General features: G+C 41.1%; 1 protein-coding gene across 1 annotated transcript; it reads left to right on the top strand.

Moving 5' to 3' along the window:
- The first annotated feature begins 13,405 nt into the window (after window positions 1-13,405).
- On the top strand, window positions 13,406-23,853 carry LOC149449750 (ribosomal protein S6 kinase alpha-2-like). Its single transcript, XM_089692827.1, has 6 exons — window positions 13,406-13,526; window positions 14,196-14,398; window positions 14,683-15,465; window positions 16,517-16,577; window positions 22,680-22,882; window positions 23,272-23,853. Exons 1-6 carry the CDS (start codon window positions 13,406-13,408, stop codon window positions 23,851-23,853), a joined length of 1,953 nt encoding a protein of 650 aa, XP_089548953.1.
- The last annotated feature ends 379 nt before the right edge of the window (window positions 23,854-24,232 follow it).

Below are 24,232 nucleotides of genomic sequence, written 5' to 3'. Positions count from 1 at the left end.
ACCAGTGTCCTGCTTTCTCAACTACTTCTCTGCCTGGCTACCCTTCTTTCTCTCCTCTGAGCCTTCCACTATCATCCTTTGGAGACTTTAACATCCCTATCAACCTCAATAACCCGGCTACATCCCAACTCTTCCACATAACCTCTTCTTTTGAACTAGCACAGTATATACAGTCCACCAGTCACTCCAACGGGAACACTCTAGACCTTCTCTCATCTTTGCACTCCCTGCAACCTCACAAACACCCCCTTTCCTCTCTCAGATCACAATCTAATCACCTTCTCTGTTTCCTCATCCTCAAACACCTATCCCTCCAAACAATCACCAGCAGAAACCTCCATAACTTGAACCCTGCTCCCTTCCACGCTGCAGCTGACCAACTTTACGACCGTATCCTTCCCCTGTCCTGCCCACTACTGTCTACAACAATTTGCTGTCAGCTGCTCTAGACTCGATTGCACCCCCAACAACAGCATTAGGCCTAACTGCTCCAACCCTGGCAGCCTGACCACACCAAAAATCTCAAATGACATAATTGTGCGCTGGAGCGACTATGATGTAAAACCTAATCCCACCAAGCGCTCACTCAATATAAATCTGCCTTCCTAATATATGCTGTCAAACAAGCCTAATTTGTTACCCTCATTAATACCTTCTCCTCCTGTCCTCGTTGGCTCTTCTCTACTTTTAACTCTCTACTTTCTTCGCCCCCACCTCCACCCAGTACCTCCCTCAGCCCACGAGATTGATAACCACTTCAAAAACCAGACTGATGCAATTCGTAGGGACATCGCCACTGCTCAGACTTCCACCCTACCTAGCATCGCTCACACGAAAACCCTCTCAACACTTTGCTTCTTCAACCTTGCTATTACTGAAGAGGTTACTAAGGTCTTCTCAGAAGCCTGCCTCACCACCTGGACCCTGTTCTCTCACAACTCCTACGGTTACTCTCTTCTTCCATCCTACGCTTCCTCACTCACATCTTCAATCTTTCCCTCTCTACTGGCACCTTCCCCTCCCCTCTAAAGCATGCGCACATCACTCCCATACTTAAAAAACCCTTCCTGGACCTCACCCACTTGAACAACTTGAGACCCATCTCCCTGCTGCCATTTACCTCTAAACTCCTAGAGCACTTAGTCTATAATCAGCTGAGCTCCCACCACCAAAAACAACCTCCTCAATCCTCTACAGTCTGGCTTCTGCCCCCTACACTCCACTGAAACTGCCCTACTCAAACTTGCAAATGACCTACTAACCGCCAAAACCAATGGCCACTATACAGTACTCCTTGACCTCTCTACGTCTTTTGACACAGTTGACCACCCCCTCCTCCTCAAACTACACTCTCTTGGTCTCAGACTCCTCTCTCCTGGCTCTCCTCTGATCTATCACAGCGCTCCTTCAGTGTTACGTATAATGCTGCCACCTCCTCTTCACTCACTCTCTCTGCTGGGGTCCCTCAAGGTTCTGTCCTTTGGACCCCTTCTCTTCTCCATCTACACCTCCTCCCTTGTCCAATTGATACATTCCGACAGCTTCAATCACCACCTCTATGACGACACTCAAATCTATCTCTCCACCCCTCACCTCACCCCTTCAGTCTCTGCTTGTATTTCAAGCCTACTAAGTGACATATTGGATGTCACTCTACTTCCTCAAACTCAATCTTTCCAAAACTGAGCTCCTAGTATTCCCCCCTGACTTCTCCATCAAGACCAACAGCACTCATCGGTCCCACCCCTCAAGCCAGGGTACTAGATGTAATCCTAGACTCCAATCTGTCCTTCCAGCCTCAAGTCCAAGTGCTGTCAAACTCATGTAGACTTCACCTCCGCAACATCTCCAAGATACGACCGTTCCTAACCTCGGAAACCACTAAGCAAGTCATTCACTCCCTTATATCACTCCTAGACTACTTAACGCCCTCCTCATTGGCCTACCTCACCGCAGGCTATCACCACTTCAGTATATCATGAATGCTGCTGCCAGACTCATCCAGCTTACTAACCGTTCTGTATCTGCCACCCCTCTCCGCCAATCCCTCCACTGGCTTCCAATTGCCCAATGGATAAAATTCAAAACACTGACGTATAAAGCCATTCATAACACTGCCCCAAATTACATCACTGACCTTGTCTCCAAATATCACCCAAACCGTACTCTCCGCTCCTCACAAGACCTCCTACTCTCTAGCTCCCTTGTCTCCACTAATGCTCATCTCCAGGGCTTCCCCCATCCTCTGGAACTCCCTACCACAATCCATCAGACTATTTGCCTGCTTTGCTTACTTTTAGGCGCACTCTGAAAACGTATCTCTTCAGGGAAGCCTACTCCGCAGTCAACTAATACTGGACTCCTCTACTCTTCCAACCACTCCATCCCCCACAGTTATTACCTCTTATACCACTATCCCAATCCCTCCTCCTAGATAGTAAGCTCCAAGGAGCAGGGCCCTTAAATCCTTATTGTATTGTTACTGTACTGTCTCCCACCATAATGTAAAGCGATGAGCAAACGGTTGGTGCTATATAAATCCTGTATAATATTTGGGGGAACACATTACTATTCCACCTATGAAAGGCATGATGTTTTTATAATATTACCAAATGTTGTTATTTTAAAGGCTTTGTTAATAAAAAATTATATATATTTATTATCAGATAATGGTGTGTGTACATGCCAATTATATGCCTTAAGTCTTTGCTGGTAGTCTGCTCCATGCATCAACTACTCTCTTGCTAAAATTATACTCTCTAAGAGGTTTTGAATCTTCCTCGTACTAGTTTAATATCATGTCCCCATGTTGTTAATCTTGGTTCCATTTTGAAAATCCTTCCCTTCTGAAATGTACTCACCCCATGGAAGTATTTAAAGGTTTAAGTCATATCCCTCCCCTGTGCATGTTTTCATCCAGACTTGCATAGTAAGTTCCTGAGGTCTCTACTGATATATTTAATCCCTCAGACCTTTCACCATTTTTGTTGCTCAGCGCTGGATTTATTCTATTTTATCAATACCTTTTTTGTAAGTGAGATCTCTAGAACTTAACACAGTATTCCTGCCCTGAAGATACAAAAAGGAAATGTACAAAGTGAGGGAATTCCCCTCTTAGAAAGTTGTCAGTGGAACAGGTATTCCCATTGGATGAATTCCCCTCCAGTCCTGTTTTTGTTACAACTGTAAAATTGTGGATTTCTGATCGGTTTCTGTTTTAGAGACAATGGTCACCAGGACAAATAGAGGGTGGATCTCCCCAGAAGTGACACATACAGAAAATCAGAACCTGACAAAAGATATAATCCTTCACCAGTTGATGGAGAACTCAAAAATATTTTTTACCATTACATAAACTTTGGACAGGTTAGTTTCTCATTCCTTTTTTTTGTTTTGTAAATTTCTCTGCTGGTCGAATAATCTGACCAAGATCAAGTCTGGATTAATTTCAATGCATGTTCTACAGCATAAAATGTACACTGATGGAGCAAAATCTACATGAGTGCATCACATGGATCAAAGTGCAGGGAAGTGTGTCTGCTGGATTAACATTGTAGAGTTTAGTAAAAGATGCAGTGAGGACCCCCCCCCCAATTTTCTTCATAAACAAAGAAAATTAAGTCTCCGGTGACTTTTAGTGTATGGATTGTATTATACGGGTCAGAAAATCTCTTCTGCCCAAAGCATTGGACTCCAGTCCCCAAAGTCTCCCAAAAGGCCAATTTTCCCCAACAGAGTAGATAAGTATTGTTGTCTCAGGCTGCCCATCGATAAACCGCTTTAGTCATGGGCAAATACATCTGTGACATGCGGAGGTTTGTCATGGGTCTTGACTTTCACCCCAAATCTATTTACTTTAAGATGTAATATCTCTAAAGATATGATTTGGTAGAGTGTTCACACAACTGACTGAAAGCTTCAACACAACAACAGAAATGTATTGGTAAAAAGGTTTAAATCTAACAAACCATCAATCTATTCATTTACACAGAAATGATTAAAGTGACACTAATGTTTTGTTTTTTCTTAAAAACATCAAACATGTCATACTTATCCGCTGTGTGCAATGGTTTTGCACAGAGCAGCTGGGATTCTCTTCTTCACGGGTCCTCCGCTGGTGCTCCTGGTCTTTCCCTTCTGTCGGGTGCCCCAATAGCAAATCGCTTGCTATGGGAAAATCTGAGCAGGCGCACTCCCAAACCATGGTTCTATGTGTCCATTCACATACAAAGCTGTGTCTCAGCCCCGCCCCTCCTCTCCTAATTGACTCACTGGCTGTGAATTGGCTCATGCTGCATCATCCAATCAACAGTGAGGCCCCAGAAAACAGAGGCTGTCATGGACATCGATGGATCAAGAGTGAGCTTAGATAAGTGTTGGGGGAGCTGCATACATCGAATGCATGAAGGTAAAAACCCTGAGACTTTACAACCACTACAAAAAGAAAATTAAATGGATTGGTATAGAGCTCTTTCCATAGACTTGCATGGTGTACTACCAATTGGTGGGTCTATCTATTCCATCTACTCAAATCTGACTCATCTTTTCAGGATTGGACAACTTCCAATATACCTTTAGTTAGCATACTGTAATAAATCCTAAGCACAACCTTTTTGGAGGGAAAATTACATATAAAAAGGACTGGGATTTCAAAGGTCAAATGACACATTCCTGAAAGGATGGCCTCCCTCATTACATATCTAAACAAGGGGGGTTCATTAAAGTGGATATTTTGGAGTTGGTTCCATTGGGGGAGATTTACTAAAATAGATGCGCACACAGTCCGGTGCAGCTGTACATGGGAGCCAATCAGCTTCTAGCTTCAGCTTCCTCAATTAAGCTTTTCAATAAGACCTGGAAGCTCCAGTTTTAGTAAATCTACCCCATTGTGTACATCACTACTGAGACACGGAATCATCTGAAAGAAGCTCCTCAGCCTATTGTCAGCCTTCTCATATACAGTATCATCTGTAATGAATAAAATGTGCCCCTTGGCAGCTTCCATTCAGATCACACAATTCCCTTCTATCTTCAGAACCTGGGGATATCAGAAGACATATTACACACTAGATATGGGCTGTATGTTCGACTCGAACATGGGCCGTTCGTGTGTTCACTGAACACAGCTCAGATGCATTGCTTTAACCAATCACAGTGTGTGATGATGTCACAAGGGGTAGGATGAACCCCCGCCCCTTATGACATCATGACAGTATATCAGAACTGTGATCGTGGGTGCAGCTGTCAGACAGTGAGAGCCAGCATGGAGCGCGGTGTGTTTTTTTCTTTTTTTGGGTAGTGGCAGCAGCGGGCATCGTGATTGACGTTGGTTCTACTTTGAGGGACATTTTTCAAATTTGTATGTTTAATAAAGGACTTGTCAAAAACTGTCTCCTGTCTTTTACACTACACTTTTTCTTTGCGAATGGGTAGCGGTACTATGTGCCGCATACTCATTTACATGGGGGGTGGGCTTAAAGGGGGCTTCCATATTCTGATAAGCTCTCCACCCGCATATCCCCACAATCACAGACCACTGTTGTGGGGAAGAGGCCCTTGTCCCCATCAACATGAGGCAAGGTGCTTTGGGAAAGGGGATCCCCTGCCTAAGTGCCCCTCAATATTGAGGACATGTAGCCTGGCATGGTTCATAAGGGAGGGGGGGACTCGCTCATCTCACCCCCTTTCCTGTCCTGCCGGGCTCCATTGTCGGATAAGGGTCTGGAATTTTTTTTGGCGGAACCCCCACACCATTTTTTTTTTACTCAAAATCCATATCAGATCCCAAAGGGCTTAGTATGAATGGGAGAGGGATGCCACACTGTTTTTTTTTTAAAGAAATTGTCGTGAAATTTACATTCAGCTGTGAGCGAGAAATCCCACTGACAGGTGAAACATGAATGAATGTTTCACTACTAAAAAACGCATGACTTCATAACAGAACTCAGGCCAGATTTTAGTAACTGAGCGGGATCTCACCACATACTCAGATGCAGTCAGATACCACTCAGTTGTTCAGTTCGTGTACGAAGTTCACGGTCAAACATTCTGTAGGTTCCAATGTTCAACCGCGAACCAAACAGGGCGGTGTTCGGCCCATCACTATTACACACCCACATTGATCAAACTCTAACTAAAATATATTTCTAACCACAAGATTCTTTACATCTATGAATGGAGATTTCACATAACCTCATAAATAACGGTGGGCTCACCTCATGAAAGGATATTGCATGTGGTATTTGGGTCACCTGACACATCTTTCCCAAATGTCGCATGTAATACTGAAAATGATAATTCACAATCCCTTTTACCTGGTATTTACCTCAAAAAGCAGAAATACTTGGTAAACATTAGTCTATTCACTAAACACACGGCTGGTGACGACTCTGGAAGAACCAGCTGAAATTTCATACATTACTTGACTATCGCATACCTGGACCTCTACTTATTTAACATTTACATTTATTTAGTTATGTACTTTTGGTGAATCGACTTTAACACTTTTAGGAAATATTTATCGAGTTTTAGCATTTTGAAGTAAATTCCACATAAACGGATAATAAATTGACATTTCCAGTATCGCATATGATATTTGGGAAAAATGTGTCATGTGACCCGTATATCACATGCAATATCCTTATGTGAATTGAGCCCAGAGTGCTTTGTTCATTCCTTCTTCATAGATGAGTTAGGAATCAGAAGACTTCAGTGTTTATGAAGACATGTGACTCTTTGTATACACTCATAAAGCCGGGCTGTGTTCCTGTGACTCTTGTTTTCACCACATGGAGAGGTTGTAGAAGGTCGGGCTTGTAAGGATCAGGTGTAATAGTTGGGTTGTTCATGTAATTCCTGCACAGGTTACTACTGAGATAATCATGAAAAGTTGGCATTCCCTGAGGGCCACAGTTGGACTTCAGGAGTCCCAACAATAGAGGTTGGTGTCCATAAACATGGTCATTGTAATGGAAACAGTATCGGCAGTCACACCTCAGCCAGGTATTCTCCCTCCTCTTTAACATATCAATTCACAAACCATCACCATGGAGATGGTCAGTTCTGTCCTAGGGGTAAAAGTTCTCTCTATATTCTACAGCTAGATAGTCAAAGTTTTACGCAAAACAAAGTGTATTTTTAGTTATTAACACAATCTCAGTTGTTATATTTACAGAATTTTTTAAATAGTTGCTCATTTATTTTTTTCACTACATTTCACATTTTCAGATTCTCCCTTTTACTGGCCATTTCCATGCAGTAGGCCTCCCTGAATGAACCACAAGTGACATAAAGGGGAAGCAACATAGCATTGATTGTATATGGTTTGTTCAGGCTGGTAGAGCTACAGTTGTGTCCAAAATTATTCAACCCCCACTGAAATTGAGTGTTTTGGCCAGTTTGACATTGCTTTTGATCATTCAGTCATCTTGCTTACATTTACATTAAAGAGGCACTTGTAGGTCAGACAAATATAACATAACAGTTATAATGAAATAACCACAAATGTCTTTTCTGTGCTCACAGCATTATCAGTTTTATTCAACCCCCAAGTGACATTCAATCTTAGTACTTAGTACAGCATCCTTTTACAGTTATAACAGCTTTTAAACGTGAAGCATAGCTTGACACAAGTGTCTTGCAGCGATCTACGGGTATCTTCGCCCATTCTTCATGGGCAAAGGCCTCCAGTTCAGTCACATTCTTAGGCTTGCGCACTGCAACTGCTTTCTTTAAGTCCCACCAGAGGTTCTCAATCGGATTTAAGTCTGGTGACTGCGATGGCCACTCCAAAATGTTCCAGCCTTTCCTCTGCAACCATGCTCTAGTGGACTTGGAGGTATGCTTGGGATCATTGTCCTGTTGAAAGGTCCAACGTCTCCCAAGCCTCAGGTGTGTGACGGACTGCATCACGTTTCCATCCAATATCTCCTGGTACTGAAGAGAATTCATGGTACCTTGCACACGCTGAAGCTTCCCTGTACCTGCAGAAGCAAAACAGCCCCAAAGCATGATTGACCCTCCACCATGCTTCACAGTAGGCAAGGTGTTCTTTTCATCATAGGCCTTGTTCTTCCTCCTCCAAACATAGCGTTGATCCATGGGCCCAAACAGTTCTAATTTTGTTTCATCAGTCCACAGAACACTATCCCACAACTTTTGTGGTTTGTCCACATGGCTTTTGGCATACTGCAGTCGACTCTTCTTATTCTTTGGAGACAGCAAGGGGGTACGCCTGGGAGTTCTGGCACGGAGGCCTTCATTACGCAGTGTGCGTCTTATTGTCTGGGCTGAAACTTCTGTACCCACATCTGACAAATCTTTTCTCAGTTCCTCAGCAGTCACACGGGGACTTCTCTCCACTCTACGCTTCAGGTAGCGCACAGCAGTCGAAGTCAGCATCTTCTTTCTGCCACGACCAGGTAGCGTTTCAACAGTGCCCTTTGCCTTGAATTTGCGAATGATGCTTCCTAAGGTGTCTCTTGGTATGTTTAACATCTTTGCAATCTTCTTATAGCCATTGCCCTTCCTGTGAAGAGAAATCACCTCTTCTCTTGTCTTCCTGGACCATTCTCTTGCCTTCACCATGTTTGTAACCACACCAGTAAATGTCTAGAAGGAGCTGAGTATCACAGTCATTTTAAAGCTGCCTAATTGGTGCTTATTATGCTTGATTGCTGCTCGGTGACATCCACAGGTGTTTTCAATACCTGATGGAAAGCACCTGTATGAACCTCTGTTCTTCAGAGTGGTAGTCTTTAAGGGGTTGAATAATTGTGGCAATGAAGAAACCACATAAGAACCATTTACTACTGTATTACATAAACAATTGATGTCATTTTAGTTGCATTTGGGTAGTTACAACGTCCTTGTAGGATTTGATTCTGAATACAATTCCAAATGTACACTATAGTCCCTAAACCCCTTTACAGCATTGGGGGTTGAATAATTTTGGACACAACTGTATATTGGGATGAGGTGAAGTAATACAAAATTGTTAAGATGAAATCATATTCTTTGTATGTAATGAGCAATTATGAATCCCTTCTTATACACATTACTGTATGATAGTCATTGGGAAGAATGTTCCTTACATTTGAGGTCACTGCAAACCCCCCTTACAGAAAGCTAAAAAGATCATTGGTGTCAGTGGAAATATATCAATGAAGCAGAAATTGCTCCTTGCTCAAGGAATCCTCAGCAACCTCTGGAGGAACCTCTGTGTTCCATGAAATGATGGCTGAGAAAGGCTGATCTAGACAAATCCTCTTCTTAAAGAAATTCAAAGTTTTCCAGCAGTAAAGGAAAGGCTATTTTGGCCAACAGGATCATTCTGTGGTGGTTTTCTATTGATAATACTATGGTTAAGGTTTCTTTAAGTATGCCAAAATCCAGTGTTGTGTTATTGTTCAGAATAATTATATCTAACCCACGTTAATTGTACAATATTCAGAAGCAGACATTTTTATAGTTTTGCTTTTGAGGGTGAAAGTTACAGATCTGGGTTCCTTGCCTCAATACTTGGCTTGTCATTCACCCAGAACACCATGTCAGTATATTTTCCATGACTTGATATACACCTGGCTTGTTCTAGGTCACTGATCACCAAGTAGTGAAGAAATGATCAGGATGTTTGGAGATGAATCTCTAAAAATAAGATCAGACATGGCAGCTCCAATATTCCTATCCTGAGAGGTCTGTTTAATCCTCATGAAAATATTTCTATGCTAATTACATTTTTTAAGTTCATTTACATCTTTTTTTGTCAATAAAGTATTTTTTAAGTTAAACCCATTGGTGTTCAATGTTGCTGGAAATGGGGAAAATGGTATAAGATCCATCAATAGGCCACAGCCCATATTACACCGATACTTCTTTATTCAAAATAAATTCCTGTTTTCACCTCATGGAGAGGTCATAGAGGTTCTTATAGATGGAAGTGATTCTTTGCTTTGTGATGATCAGATATAACATTTGGGTTTATTCATCTCAATTTCAACTCTTGTACAGATTATTATTTAAGCACTTATGTCCCTTCCTATACTAATATAATCATGCAAATTTGGCATCCACAGAGGGCTACAGTTGGGCACCACTAGTCCTAACAATGGAGGTTGGCTTCCATAAACAAGGTCATTGTGATGGAAACAGTATCTGCAGTCACACCTCAGCCAGGTATTCTACTTCCTCTTTAACATATCAATCCACAAGCCCATCACCATTGAGATGGCCAGTTCTGTCCTGGGGGTAAAAGTTCTCTCAATATTCTGCAGGTACATTGTCATTGTCAGCGCAAAACCAAAGTGTGTTTTAGTGAATAACACAATCTCAGTTGTATTATTACATTCATCTGAATATTTAAATTGTTTGTTTTTTTTAACCACATTTCAGATTTTAGGTGCTTCTTTTAGTGACCATCTCCATGCAGTAGTCCTCCTTGATGAACTACAGGTGACATGAAGGGGAAATAACATAGCAGGAGTATTGATTTTATAGACTAGTGGAGTTATATTGAGATGAGGTGAAGTAAAACAAAAAGTGATAAGATGGAAGCAGATTCTCCATGTGGAACGAGCAACTTTGACTCCGTCTTTGTACACATAATCTTTTCTTTTTACCTTAATGCTTAACTCCACAAAGTTACATAAAACCTGGCCAGCCAATAAAAAAGCTGAAGACTCTGGAACCAGAAGACCAGGAGAAGGTGGCAATGGAGCAACTAGGTGAAACCTGGACATCATGTGAGGGAAGTCTGCCATAATGTACAAAAATGATGTGTACTTGAACATTATCGCACGAGCCCTGGATACCCTATGTTTAGTTCCACTTTAAGCCGTCCATTAAGTCATGTCTAAACCATCATTTCTCAGATTTTTGAAAATGGTCCTCTGCAATAACTTTCAAGTCTCAGAGAACCCCTGCTAATAATTACTCTACAGTATGTACAGCTCTGTGTATGTTAGTGTGATGGTCAGTGCAAAGAATGTCCTTTGCCTTTGTGGTCAATAGGAAGAATCCCCTTTACAGATAGCTAGACAGATAACTGGTGTTAGCCTCAACTCATCAATGAGGTAGAATTTGCTCCATGGTCAAGGAACCCTTAGCAACCTCTGGAGGAACCTTAGGCTTCCATGGAACCCTGATTGAGAGAAGCTGATCTAGACCAATTCTCTTATTATTGGAGCTAAGTTTCCAGCAATTAAGGAATGACAAGTGTGGGCCAATGGGGCCATTCTGCAGCAGCTTTTCATTTAGACTTATAAGGTTCAAGGCATCCTTTATGCCATGACAGACTCTAGTTTTATGCTGAATTCATTTTAAATTCATTGTTTTCTTATTGGCAATAAAGTTTTTTTAGGTTTAGTTTTTTTTTTTTATTAAACCCATTGGTGTGCAATGTGCTAGAAATAAGGCATAATGTATAAAAGAACCAGCAAATAATGGGTACATTTGTTTTCAATAAATGAGCTGGTTACTATTTCCTCTTGTATTATTTATTTAAATTAGAATCCGGTAAAAAAAAATAAATCTTATAAAGCAAAAATAATTTCCCATTTTATAGTTACAATGTTGAAAAGTTTAATATTAAAACTCTGTAAAGTTTCAAAGTATTTGGGTTTCATCATGTTTAATCCTATCACCTTTTCTCAGGACACACTTTTTATATGCAAATCAGCAAGAACAATCCGGGGATATTTACACAACATTTACATTAGGAGTCAGCCAATGGAAAGCCTTCATTCTCTGCCTTCCCCACCCATCTCCCTTGTATAAAGAGGTCCTCTCCTTCCCCTGATCAATGACTCTACTTCCAGAGATTCCGGTATACTCATCTATTACAGCCCAGCTGGAGATTTGGTGACGTTGTCCGGAGCTGATCTGCAGAGGAACCCAATACTCAAAGAAAACTAATTGGACTTCATCACAGCGGAATCCTCACCACATTAAGGTAAGGTCACTTTCATCTAACCAATCAATGGATCTTTATTATTTAATGAACATTTTTTTAAAAATCCTGCAGAGGTTTATGAGGCATATTTAATAAATATATGGAAAACTGACACAAAGGGGCAATGAGTTGAGGTTTAGGACAGGATAATATGTAATACAATGTATACAGAAGACAGGATAGCCATTGGAGGCTTCCCATGATCAGCCTGATGAAAAAGTGTTCGTATTACAGGATATAATAAACATTGTGGCAGTAATTTGTGTGATGTAATACAATTTCAAACATATGTTTAGGTGGCCAAATAATTTATAATTGTTTTCTAAATCTCCTATTACAAGTATATTCCAATCTGTACAAAAACAATTGACTGAACAATGTTGAATTCTTTGCTATGAAATACTACCTCTCACCAAAACAGGAGTACAACATTCTACTTCATAATCTCACTGAAAATTCACTTCATGATGTCTGTCCTTCTGATTCTATGTGGTCTTCCTGAGAACATAAAGATGACATTTAGCAGGAAAACGCCTTGAAAATGTTTTTAAGATGCCTGAAAAGGGATGTGACCGTTGAGTGTTTGGATGATATGACATCACTCATGGTAATTGTGGATCATTCTGGGACTTCACAGTTTTGGAGAGAATGTTTTAGGGAAATGCCACTAATATCTTCTGATATCCTTTAGCATGACCTCTGCTGTCTTCTGAGTACAAAAAGTGAGGCAACCGTTTTCTATATTTTCCTTGAGAGTTTTGATTAAATTACGCTTTTTAACTGACTGAGCTCCGTGTTCATCCTCCTGAATTTATGTAACCAAAACTGGAAAGTTGGCATAGCTGGTCGGCAACAAGAGAGTAGAGTATCTGTTGTAGATTATTCTTATGGAATGTTTACTCTTTTCATGGAAGTATCTGCCAGAAATATGAGGGTCACCAAAACTCTTCTGGCAGCAGATACACCTTTCCATCAATGCTGACGAAAGTTTATTACATTCTCTTCCTGAAGGAGACTTGGGGGTTAATGGAGTCTTCTGACCACCAATTACTGAGAGCCTCTCCCCCCGCACACAACTGCACTTATAGCTATTGGATATATTTATGTGTTGCTATATGTCTTGGCTTTTCCATTTTGTTTTTGCACTTGATAAAGTTATAACCTTACTTGATAATTTTCTTATATAAGGATTGCTGGCTTTCCATATTCAGCTCATTTAACTATACTCCATAAATTTCTATTCCCGAGCCCCATTCAATAAGATGTGAAGCTTTAGTGAGCATCTCATATATATATATATATGTATATCAATGTGGGTAATAGTATTCATATTTTAAACATTTCTATAGTTTTTCTAAAACAATTTGTTTTCTTCTTAATAATTCAACGTTTTCTTTTTTTGCTCTCCAGGACACTATGGCCTCCATTACTCATGGTGTTGAAGGTTTTCTGAATAGAATGGTCTCCTTCTATTCACAAGAAATAAAGCAGGTAGACTTACAGGAGTACTTCACCATTATGAAGGAACTTGGAGAAGGTGGATATGGAAGAGTTTTATTGGCAAAGGACAAGATAACAGGTCAGTGAACTATTCTAAGTACCGTTTCAGTATCCTCTGCAAATAAGTATGTATATGTTTGTACATTTGTACACTATAGACTTTATATTTATTAAATCTCCATAAATATATCATGCTTAAATATTTTTTCATGTTGGTAGAATGATTTAGGGAACTAAGCATTGGGCTGATTCTTGGGAGCAGTTATGCAAATATTAAAATGCCTTGATGGGTACATATCTGTCTGGAGGAGTGGACTGTATTTCCATGCAGACTGTCCTAGATAATGATCACATGTGATGCTGAGCCTCCATGATTAAAAGGACAGACATATAATGAATGAAAGGGGCAGGCCAGCAATAGTCAGGCTGGGAAGGATATGATGCTAACAATGCTGGACGTCCTCCAGCCAGGAAACGAGATGGGATCTGTATGACTTGCTGAAGCTTCTGATGCACAATGAGAGACTATCGCTGTGTTCAGTGAAATCAGAGTAGGACATTTCAGCCCAGGAAAGGTTCTTGTACAGCTGATTGATGGCTGAAATTTAGCTATGAATGAAGCATAATACATTCTCAAACATTTTAATAAGATCCGTTGCTCGAATATTGAGATTTTCAAGTGGATAGAAAAAATGATCAGCTAAAAATTTCCATTTCTTAATCAAAGTTAAATTATTTTTTTTTACAGGTCAAAGAATAGCATTGAAGACCATGGATAAAAACAGAACCAGCCAGCGGTCTTTCCTCCAGGAGTTCTGCGTTTCATACTTTCTTTCATCTCATCCCAATATCATTGGATGTAATGGCATCGCCTTCACCACCATCGACTACTTTGTGTTTGCCCAGGAACTAGCCCCTGTTGGTGATCTCTTCTCCATGATTACACCATACGTAAGTACATTAAGGTTTCAGTATGCCCTTTTTTTTAAAGTTTTGGATAAGGGAGAGTTAAAACTAATAATGCCCATCACTTTGTCTTAATGATGGAGATTGCCGGAACATTTATAAAAAGAGAATCTCTTTTGGGGAAAAACAAACGGCAGTAGACTCCACTCCTAGTCTAAAACTAGATCAAAAGTGATGGCCATGCTTATACTTTAACTGATTCTGAATTACTCTTTATATTCTATCTTACTGTATTTAACAACTATTGTATTTTGATTTTGTATTCCTAGGTGGGAATTCCAGAAGACTCAGTTAAGAGGTGTGCTCTTCAGATCTCCAATGCTCTCGAATTCATATCCGAGAAAGGACTGGTGCATATGGATTTGAAGCCAGAAAACATTTTGGTGTTTGACCAGGACTGTCACTTCATCAAGATCACAGACTTTGGCCTTGCGAAGGTCAGAGGGACAGTGATAACATCCATGTGTGGTAGCAAAACCTACATGGCCCCAGAACTACGTGACATGACCATTACGGATGGACTGGTTGTAGATGGCTGCCTTGATGTGTGGGCGTTTGGTGTTACCATCTACTGCCTACTTCTAGGGGAGTATCCATGGCAGGTGGCCATGCCTGAAGATGAAGGATATAGAGGTTTTGTTGACTGGCAAAACAATTTTCATATGGACAATCCTCCTGAAGCATGGAGAAAGATTTCATCCAGAATAAGAAGGATGTTTGGTGATCTTTTGGCCATTGACTTTTCTAAAAGAAGTAAATCTACAGAAATCCTGAAATACATGAACGAAAGCTGGAAGGAAGAATTCCCAGATGCAATCACAGGACAAGAAGATAAGGATCCCATCAAAAGCAGCTCTGTACAATCTGAGGTAACCTCCATTTCTCACCTGAACACCTCACAGCGTAGTGCTACTAACAAGTCCTTGTCTTACTTTTTGACCACAGACACTTTCGGATCTCAGTCTGAGATGACTCCATTGCCCCAGAAGGATGACATGGAAGAAGCACTGATCATATTCGATGATGAGTTCTCCTTACTTGTTGGTGCAGAGGTAAACATTGGATGAAGAAGAATCATGAGTGATGGTGCGTCCGAAAGAACATCACATATGGCCAACTTCCCCAGGTATGTGCCTTTCTCAATTCACAATTTAATCTTTTAGGGCCATGTCACACTAGCAGTTCAGCACTAAGTCATCACTTTTTCCACCACAATATCCATCACTGATTTTGCATTGATACTAAAGCAATCCAGTTTCAGTCAATAAATAGCCGCCACCTTATCTTCCTTTAGAGGGATTATCCTCTTTTAGGAGCTGTCTGTACCTCTTCTGATCTGCAGATCTCTATAAAATGTACTACTGAGCTACCAAGAATGTTGTAACACACTAAACCTTTCATCCCAACTCTACATTTTTGTAAGAATGGCAGGGGTGCAGTCTATGCCTACATACTTGCATTATGCGTCCTTCACTTTCATCTCAGATGGTTGGGGGGGGGGGGGGTATGTCAGCGATAGAACTCTTGTTAGCAACTCACAAAGGGGTTGGGTTAGGAAGTTTAAAGTGAAGCTTGAAGCAAAGGAGCCGATACTAAAGTCCTTCTAGCTAACAATGGTAATAACAGGACTCTTGTTGGATATGATATTAGAAGTTTGCGGTAAAATATTTGAAATTGTTAGTATTTTATTATGGCATTGCCAAGACCATTTATAGTACATTATGAGAGAGCCTTAGTCATTATTTTTATATGAATCTAGAGCAGTCAGATCAGTGAAGGATGGTTGCTTATTGGTTGCTGTAGGTCTCTATCCTTTTTTATTTTGTCTTTTTGACTAGATTTGTCTACTCTGTGGATAGTTTGTAATTTACACAACCACAATCTGCCATATAACCTCTTGGAGGAACCTTTTAAACATTTTTGTAACCTTTTTAACTGAACCACAATCGGTGATTTCATTTATTACTCCAGGATACTCAGTTTTCTATATAGATATTCAGAACTGACCACATGCATTTTGTCCTGTTACATTCCCTGTTCATGTTTGCATTTCACAGATCATTTCTATATTTTGCTCTAACAATATTTCTTTACATTTTTCAGATGACAAGTCTGGACTATCCCCAGTGGATGAACAAGGCCCCTGCCTGGTACATGGGGGAATGTAACTTGTAGATATATGAGTAGTTACTCCTCCTGTGCACTGGGTGGGGCTCTTGAATTTTCTCTGTACAGAAAAATACCCATTGATCCTGCCAGAAATCATTTGAGTTCCTAAATTACTTTTTGAGCTTACACCACTGCCTCCGTTGCATCTGAAATGCTAAGCAGTGTTGTCAGCCAGGTTTAGAAGGACCTGTTTAGCACTGACAGAGGTATATACTGGTATGTCAACCACTTTGCCACATGATTTAACATTTGTAACTGTGTGTACTTGTAAGTCAACCACCAAATTACTTTTTGGTGAATTGGATTCATCATTGAGGCAAATTGTAGCTTCCAGGCAACTCCTGTTTGGAGCAAACCATGATAATCATATAGTATATCCGGGTAAATAGCATCTTTAGGTTTTCTTTAAATTCACCATTTTCACCTCACTATGTGAATTGTTCTCAAAGTTTATCATATTTTTGGGGGCGCATGCGCGGCCGGCTCTGGGATTACAGCTCCGTGAAGAGAGCTCCGCATCCCGGCCATCCTTAACCCGGCACTCACCAATCCCACAGCGGCACTGACCTTTCCCCACGCTGATAAGGGGACACATGTCTCCACTGGATCCCCAGGGAATATGCCCCGATGCCGCAGATCACCAGGGAAGACAGGAAAGCTGACAAACTTTTTCCCAGCTCTCAGCCCTTGCAGGCAAGATGGTGCTGGCTCCTCACAGACAGATGCCTTACAGACAGAACGGAGACCAGAGCACACCACAGACCCCAGGCTCAAAGCAACATTATACCCTGGAGACCCTGGTGAGTCCTCTCCGCCCCTGTCTCCCACCACAAGTAGCCCTGCTAAGTCCAGACCTAGGCTGGACATAGAAAATCTTTCTGTCACTCAGCCTTCCTAGTCTACACTCAATCCTGCTATTTCTACTCCATCCTTAATAGAAAATTTTCCTGCTTCAGACCAACCTATCACTGAACTGTCTATGAACAGTATGCTTCTCTCACTGTGACAAACATTACATGATGACCTGACGACGACACTATTGCAAATTTCAACCGCGGTACAACGAGAGGACCACCATATCAGCCATATTGAAAATAAAATGAGGGAAATCTTCGCAGCTCACAATGGCCTAATAGACGCATACACCGACCAGTGCACCGACATAGAACAGATTAACCTCAAACTAGCGGATCCTGAAGACCGCTCTAGGCGGAACAACATCAAATTCCACGCAATCCCATAAAACATCAATTCGGACGCCATAGTACCATATTTACAACAATACATGAAATACCGCATTCCTTCCCTATCATATGTAGAGCTCGCTATAGATCGTGCGCACAGATTACCAAAACCATCGTTCCTACTGGCTGCAGTCCCTAGGCACATCCTGGCACGCATCCACTTTTACCATGTGAAAGAAAAAATTATGATAGCCACGAGAAACATTACATCACTACCGCCAGACCAAGCAAATATAAAATTATTTGCAGACCTACCTAAAGCCACTCTTCTAAACCTCAAGAAGCTTGTCACCATAACAAAAGCTCTTCGGAACCACGGAATTGGCTACCAATGGGGTTTCCCCACAAATCATTGTTAAACAACAAGGAAGGTTCTTTACAATTAAATCTCTTGAAGCAGGCATCGACCTCTTGAAAGTCTGGAAGATCCTATCAGCGGACTCCCACCAACCCACCTCCAACCATACGCAACACATGGAAGCAGAATGGTCCAGATCCTAAGATCACCACCATCAACAACCAACCAACAAGCTGGGAGACTATCAACCACTAATGGCTGGCATATGGCCCCATTATGACCATCATCGAACCCCAAGTTACTCGTCAACATGACTTACCATGTAAGTCATGTATGTTCAAATCCCCCCGTTAGTAGCAATAAGTGCTACACATACCACTTGTGTTTTCAACAAGTTTTTTTTACCCCCTTACCCTCCTACCTATGCCAGTCGATTGACTCAACCTCTCCACATTCAAAATAACGTCCTACAAGATGAAACATCCTCATCAAACCAGCGACCACATCCAGCAAGTTACCTCTTCTTTGTGGAAACTTCTCAAAAACAACAAAAAGATATGCCATTACTCTACATTATCCATGAAATACCTCTGCTACTTCGAACAACTCGCCTACATCCAGGACTATGATTAAAATATCATCCTTAAATGTCCGTGGCCTCAACTCACCATTCACAAGATCTCTACTACAAAAAGAAGCTCGTTTGTTGCAGGCTGATGTCCTATTCCTTCAAGAATCCCACTTTGCCACCAACAAAATCCCCAAATTTCACTTACACCATTTTTCTCCAATCTATATGGCAACCAGCCAAAAGAAGACCGGTGTCATCACAGCCATTAGAGACTCTCTCCAATACCACTGCATCTCAGAAGTCACAGACCCTCAAGGGCGCTACCATATCCTGATATGCAAAATTAATGGAATCCTGTACACCCTGGTCAACATCTATGGTCCAAACACCAATCAACTCCAATTCTACAACAAAATCAATTCCACTATTTCCGCTCAGAAACAAGGCAAACTAATTATAGGAGAAGACTTCAACATTACTGGCAACCCACTCCTGGACTCTTCTTCTAGCAACCACTCCTCCAAACAATCGTTTAACGTCTTTCTACACAAAAATGACCTCTACGACATCTGGCGATGCCATCACAGTACAGAAAAAGACTACACCTACTACTCCCCCTCTCAGCTCTCCTACTCCAGAATTTACTTTTTCATCACAGACAAGTAGACTTTACAACACGCCACATCCTCCAAAATTGGTACCATAACCTGGTCAGATCACCCTCCAATCTCCATCTCCTTAGATCACAATCAACACTCAACAATCCCCTGTATCTGGAGACTTAACACATTCTTATTGAAGAACCTGGACCACAAAAAACTCATATTGGACGCTCACAATATGTTTTTTTACATAAATTACTCACCTGAAACATTGATACACACACTATGGTCCACATATAAGGCATACATGAGAGGTATCCTTATACAATTAAATTCCCGAATCTCCAAACAGAGAAACCAACAAATCGACAAAATCCTCCTCTCCATTAAAACAAAAGAAGAATTAAACAAAAAATCCCCAAACTCCGCAACATCTGCCCAACTCACCGCTGACAGAAACAAACTTAGAACCCTCCTGCTCTACAAATCCTCAACCTTCAAAAAACAATAACCACAATACCAAAGCCTGGCAAAGATCCACAGTTTGTCCAAAATTATAGACCAATTTCCCTACTTAACACAGACGTCAAACTCTATGCAAAAATTATAGCGTGCAGACTACTCCCCTATCTCCCCACTTTGATACACCCAGACCAAGTAGGATTCATACCAGGCTGCCAGGCACCTGACGCTACTAGAAGACTCATATCCCTCATCCATCACTTAGAACACACCAAACAACCCTCATTGCTTTTATCATTGGATGCTGAAAAAATGTACGACCGCATACACTGGCTATTCTTGCAAATGACCTTACAAAAATTTGGCATCACAGGTTGGATGTTAACAGCCATTTTAGCACTATACTCCCTCCCATCAGCCAGAGTATTAACTGACGGAACACTATCAGACCCCTTTGATATTACCAATGGCACCAGACAAGGTTGCCCCCTATCTCCTGTCATATTTGCATTACTTATTGAACCCCTAGCCTCTAAATTTCAACACGACCCGATGTTCACTGGCATACAGCACCTTAACACTGAGCACAAAATTAGCCTATTCGCAGACAACATCATACTGATGATTATCAACCCAACCAAATCCCTCCAAACAATACATACCCATCTTCAACAATATACGATGGTATCCTACTATAAACTGAATGAGCCCAAATCCTCAATTCTAATCCTCCACACACCATATTTCACTCAACTATCCCTTGCTAAACAATTTCCCTTCACTTGGGAAAAAAATAATATCCCGTATTTAGGAATCAAACTCTCGGCCACAACAGACCAGCTATTTACCTTGAACCACAAAAAATTACTTGAAATCAGGGGCGGACTGACCATTTAGAAACTCAGGCACTGCCCGAGGGCCCGGGGTCAGTAGGGGGCCCCATGAGATGCCCTTGGTACCTTTTTCATAGGCTTTTTTGAGTTTGGGCAAGGAAACAGGGGCTCCATGATCCCCTATTTCCCGGGGGCCCCATGAGTTGTCAGTCCGCCCCTGCTTGAAACTGTACCCCAAGAAATTGCCAACCTTTGTACCTCAGAACTATCTAAATTAGGCAAGGTGACAACATTAAAAATGCTCATCCTACCGAAAATTCTCTATATTTTCTGCACACTCCCAATACCGGTCCCCAATACTTTCTTCTCCAAACTCTAATCGATATTTACAAGATTCCTATGGAATTCCAAAAAACCTAGATGTACCACCAATCTCTTAATCAGACCACCCTCCAAAGGAGGCACTGGACTTCCACACCTTAAATCCTACTATAATTCCACTCTCCTGGACCAAATATATTTTGGTGGCACCCAACCAGAGAAGTTCTGGTCCACAATGGAAACCTCACCTTTTTTCCCACTTAAACCACACTATCTACTCTTAACTACAATATTCTCACAAACTACCTATTACTTAAAGTACCCATATATCCAAGCCACCCTTCAAGCTTGGAAAGATCTCTTATCTACAGATTACGCAGACTTCAAACAACTCCAGACCCCACTCAACATATTACACTCTATTACACCCTCCCTAGATCTAACCCAGTGGGTAAAACGAAACATACATCATATAGCAGATCTTTACAAAAATCACATCCTGCACCCATTTCATTATCTCCAAGCCGCATTTAATCTCCCTGCCGCTGAATACTTCACCTACCTATGAATCACACACTGCATCCAAACAAACAACATACCCCATACCATAATAATCCCGGCTACAGCCTACACCTATTTCTCCAGACGGCATTACCCAAGTAAAGGCATCTCTACCTTCTACAAATATTTAATGGACCTGCAACTTACTTTAAAATCTACCTCTTTATCCAATTGGGAAAAAACCCTAGCAGAAACCATCCCAACCCACTCATGGACTAATGCATTTAAATCCACCTACAAATCCTCTCACTGCAACTCACATTGGGAATCCTACTTGAAAATACTTCATCAGTGGTACCTAACCCCTACCAAGCTACCCATTTTCTACCCAAATCATTCCCCTTCTTGCTGGCAACAATGCGGGGACATAGGCTCCACTCTTCACATACTATGGTCCTGCAAATCTATTAAATCTTTTTGGAATAGTATATTCCGACTAATAACCGAAGTTTCCAAAATAACGACAACTCCAAATTCGGCACTTGCACTCTTACACATCGGAATTAACAATTTCCCTTGTACCTCCCGTACCATCATTGTCCACATACTTTTTGCAGCTAAACTAAATATAACCCGATTATGGAATATAACCTCTTGACAAGGTTCTCTTGACCAAACATCGGGGTTCAGGTAAATTTGTAGCCTAATTCATGCAAAGAGAATGATTTACAGAATCGGTTGTGCTTCTGAATGAGTGGAAATAAACTAAGGAAAAGAGTAACTAGCAGGTAAAGGTTCTTCGGTTGCATGGTGCAACAAGGGGGATCATACTGTAGATATTGCATCACCAGAGGAGGGGAGACTATAATGAGCAAGTCTGCCATAATATACAAGTCTGATATTTACATATTCTAGTTAATGCTCTGGGTACCCTCTGCAGATTTAGTTCTATTTACAGCTCAGATGTCTAAAGGATCTTTAATTCTAAACTGAGATATGAGTGTGACATCCAAGATCTAAGAATCAACAGAATGCTTCGGCTGCAGAACATTTCCAAATCTTTGAGCAGCATTTTTAAGTTTCTAAGTTTTCCAAGCCCCCCTTGCTTCCAGTTTTTGAGTGATGGTTATGGATCTTAATAAGTCAGTGCTTTTAGATTTACATAAACTTTTAAGTAACTTTAGCAGGTTTTTAGCAAGCTTCATCATTTCTCTAATGTTGGGTTTATGATACTCATTGTCTTTTTATGTCTTTCTTTTCAACAGATGAGTTGGTGGCTATGAAAGTGATGAGTAAAGAGACAACTCCAATGGACAACGTCCTAGTGGAATACGGAATGTCTCTTAGTCTCAGCGGCCATCCAAATATCATCGAAACCCATGAAATCGCTTTCCAAACCAGCAACGACTATGTCTTTGTCCAGAAGGTGGCACCAGCTGGAAACCTTCAGTCAATAGTAAAGCTAAATGTAAGTTTGTATCAAAAATGTATTGATCTTTATAAAGTCACGATTTCTAGTTTTAGTTGCTTTTGAAGCATTTCTGAGTTTTAAAGGTTCCTTTCCCAGGGCAGTGAGTTGGTAGGATGTATAGTTGGCATACGCTTGTTGTTTTAGGTATGTGTATCACTCAAGTTATGAAACAAGGTTTAAAATGGAGTAAGATGGGTTAAGATGGATCTTGCACCATTAATGGCACCATTTTGTATGCTGACAGGTTTCCTTTAATCATACTCCTTGTGTATTCAGCTAATGTATGTTTGTTTCCCTGTACAAGAGGTAAGGTGGGTTCAATATGTTGGGTAACATTGTGTTATATTTGTGTCTAGTGACTAATTTTCTCTCTTTTTTTTCTACAGGTTGGTTTAAATGAAGATGTTGTAAAGGGTTTTGTTCCACAGGTAGCGAGTGCCTTAGACTTTATGCACAGCAGAGGAATGGTCCATCGGGACATTAAACTGGACAACATTTTGCTCATGGACATTGAATGTAAGGAAGTCAAATTAGCAGATTTTGGACTGACGAGGCTCCGGGGCACTCAAGCACCATGTATGTCCTGGTCCATCCCATATACTGCTCCGGAATTGTGCAGCTTAAAAGAAGGGGATCAATTGCTGCTGCACCCGAGCATTGACGTGTGGGCGTTTGGAGTCCTGTTGTACACAGCTATGACCGGCTCATATCCTTGGGAAGAAGCAGGGGGTCATGACCCCATGTATCGGGAGTTTGCTTGGTGGCAAATGAAGCAAGACCTAACCTTGGCACCAGGAAAGTGGAAAAAATTCTCCATTGAAGCAAGGCAGATGTTCTGGGACTTGTTGGCCCTCAATGCCTCTGAGAGGTGTTCTGCTATGGACATTTTAAAATATGTCCACCTGCCATGGACAGCAAAAATGCCTCCAGAGAATCTAACCAGGAAAACGGTCATACATGTGATATAACAGAGTGCATGATGTCCATTGTGGAGCCTCATCAAGTGCTGCCTCATACAAGTCTCATGTCCTAGGGGAAGGTAAGTCTAAATCTTAGGACTGCTGGCTTTTTCTGTAGCTGGTCACATGTTTGCTTATCTACTGTAATTGCTGATTTCAGGAATACTAACTCATAGCGTAGGAAAACCGTATATAATGAGCCACAGAAGCACAGATCTAATTGGACCACATGTCCACTTCTTTCCACCACAGTTCTCAAAAGCAATTTCACTATTCAAACATATACCATTCTAAAGCTATAACACCGATGTATGCTTACATGGTACCTACACTAATTACACATTCATTCTATTTGGCTTTAGTCTCCCAATGATTCCCCTGCCTAAGA

This window comes from Staurois parvus, unplaced genomic scaffold (assembly GCF_062004578.1).
Source record: "Staurois parvus isolate SC_StPar_1 unplaced genomic scaffold, SC_StPar_1.0 ptg000605l, whole genome shotgun sequence".
Taxonomy (NCBI): Eukaryota; Metazoa; Chordata; class Amphibia; order Anura; family Ranidae; genus Staurois; species Staurois parvus.
This window is presented reverse-complemented; position numbering and strand designations above follow the sequence as displayed.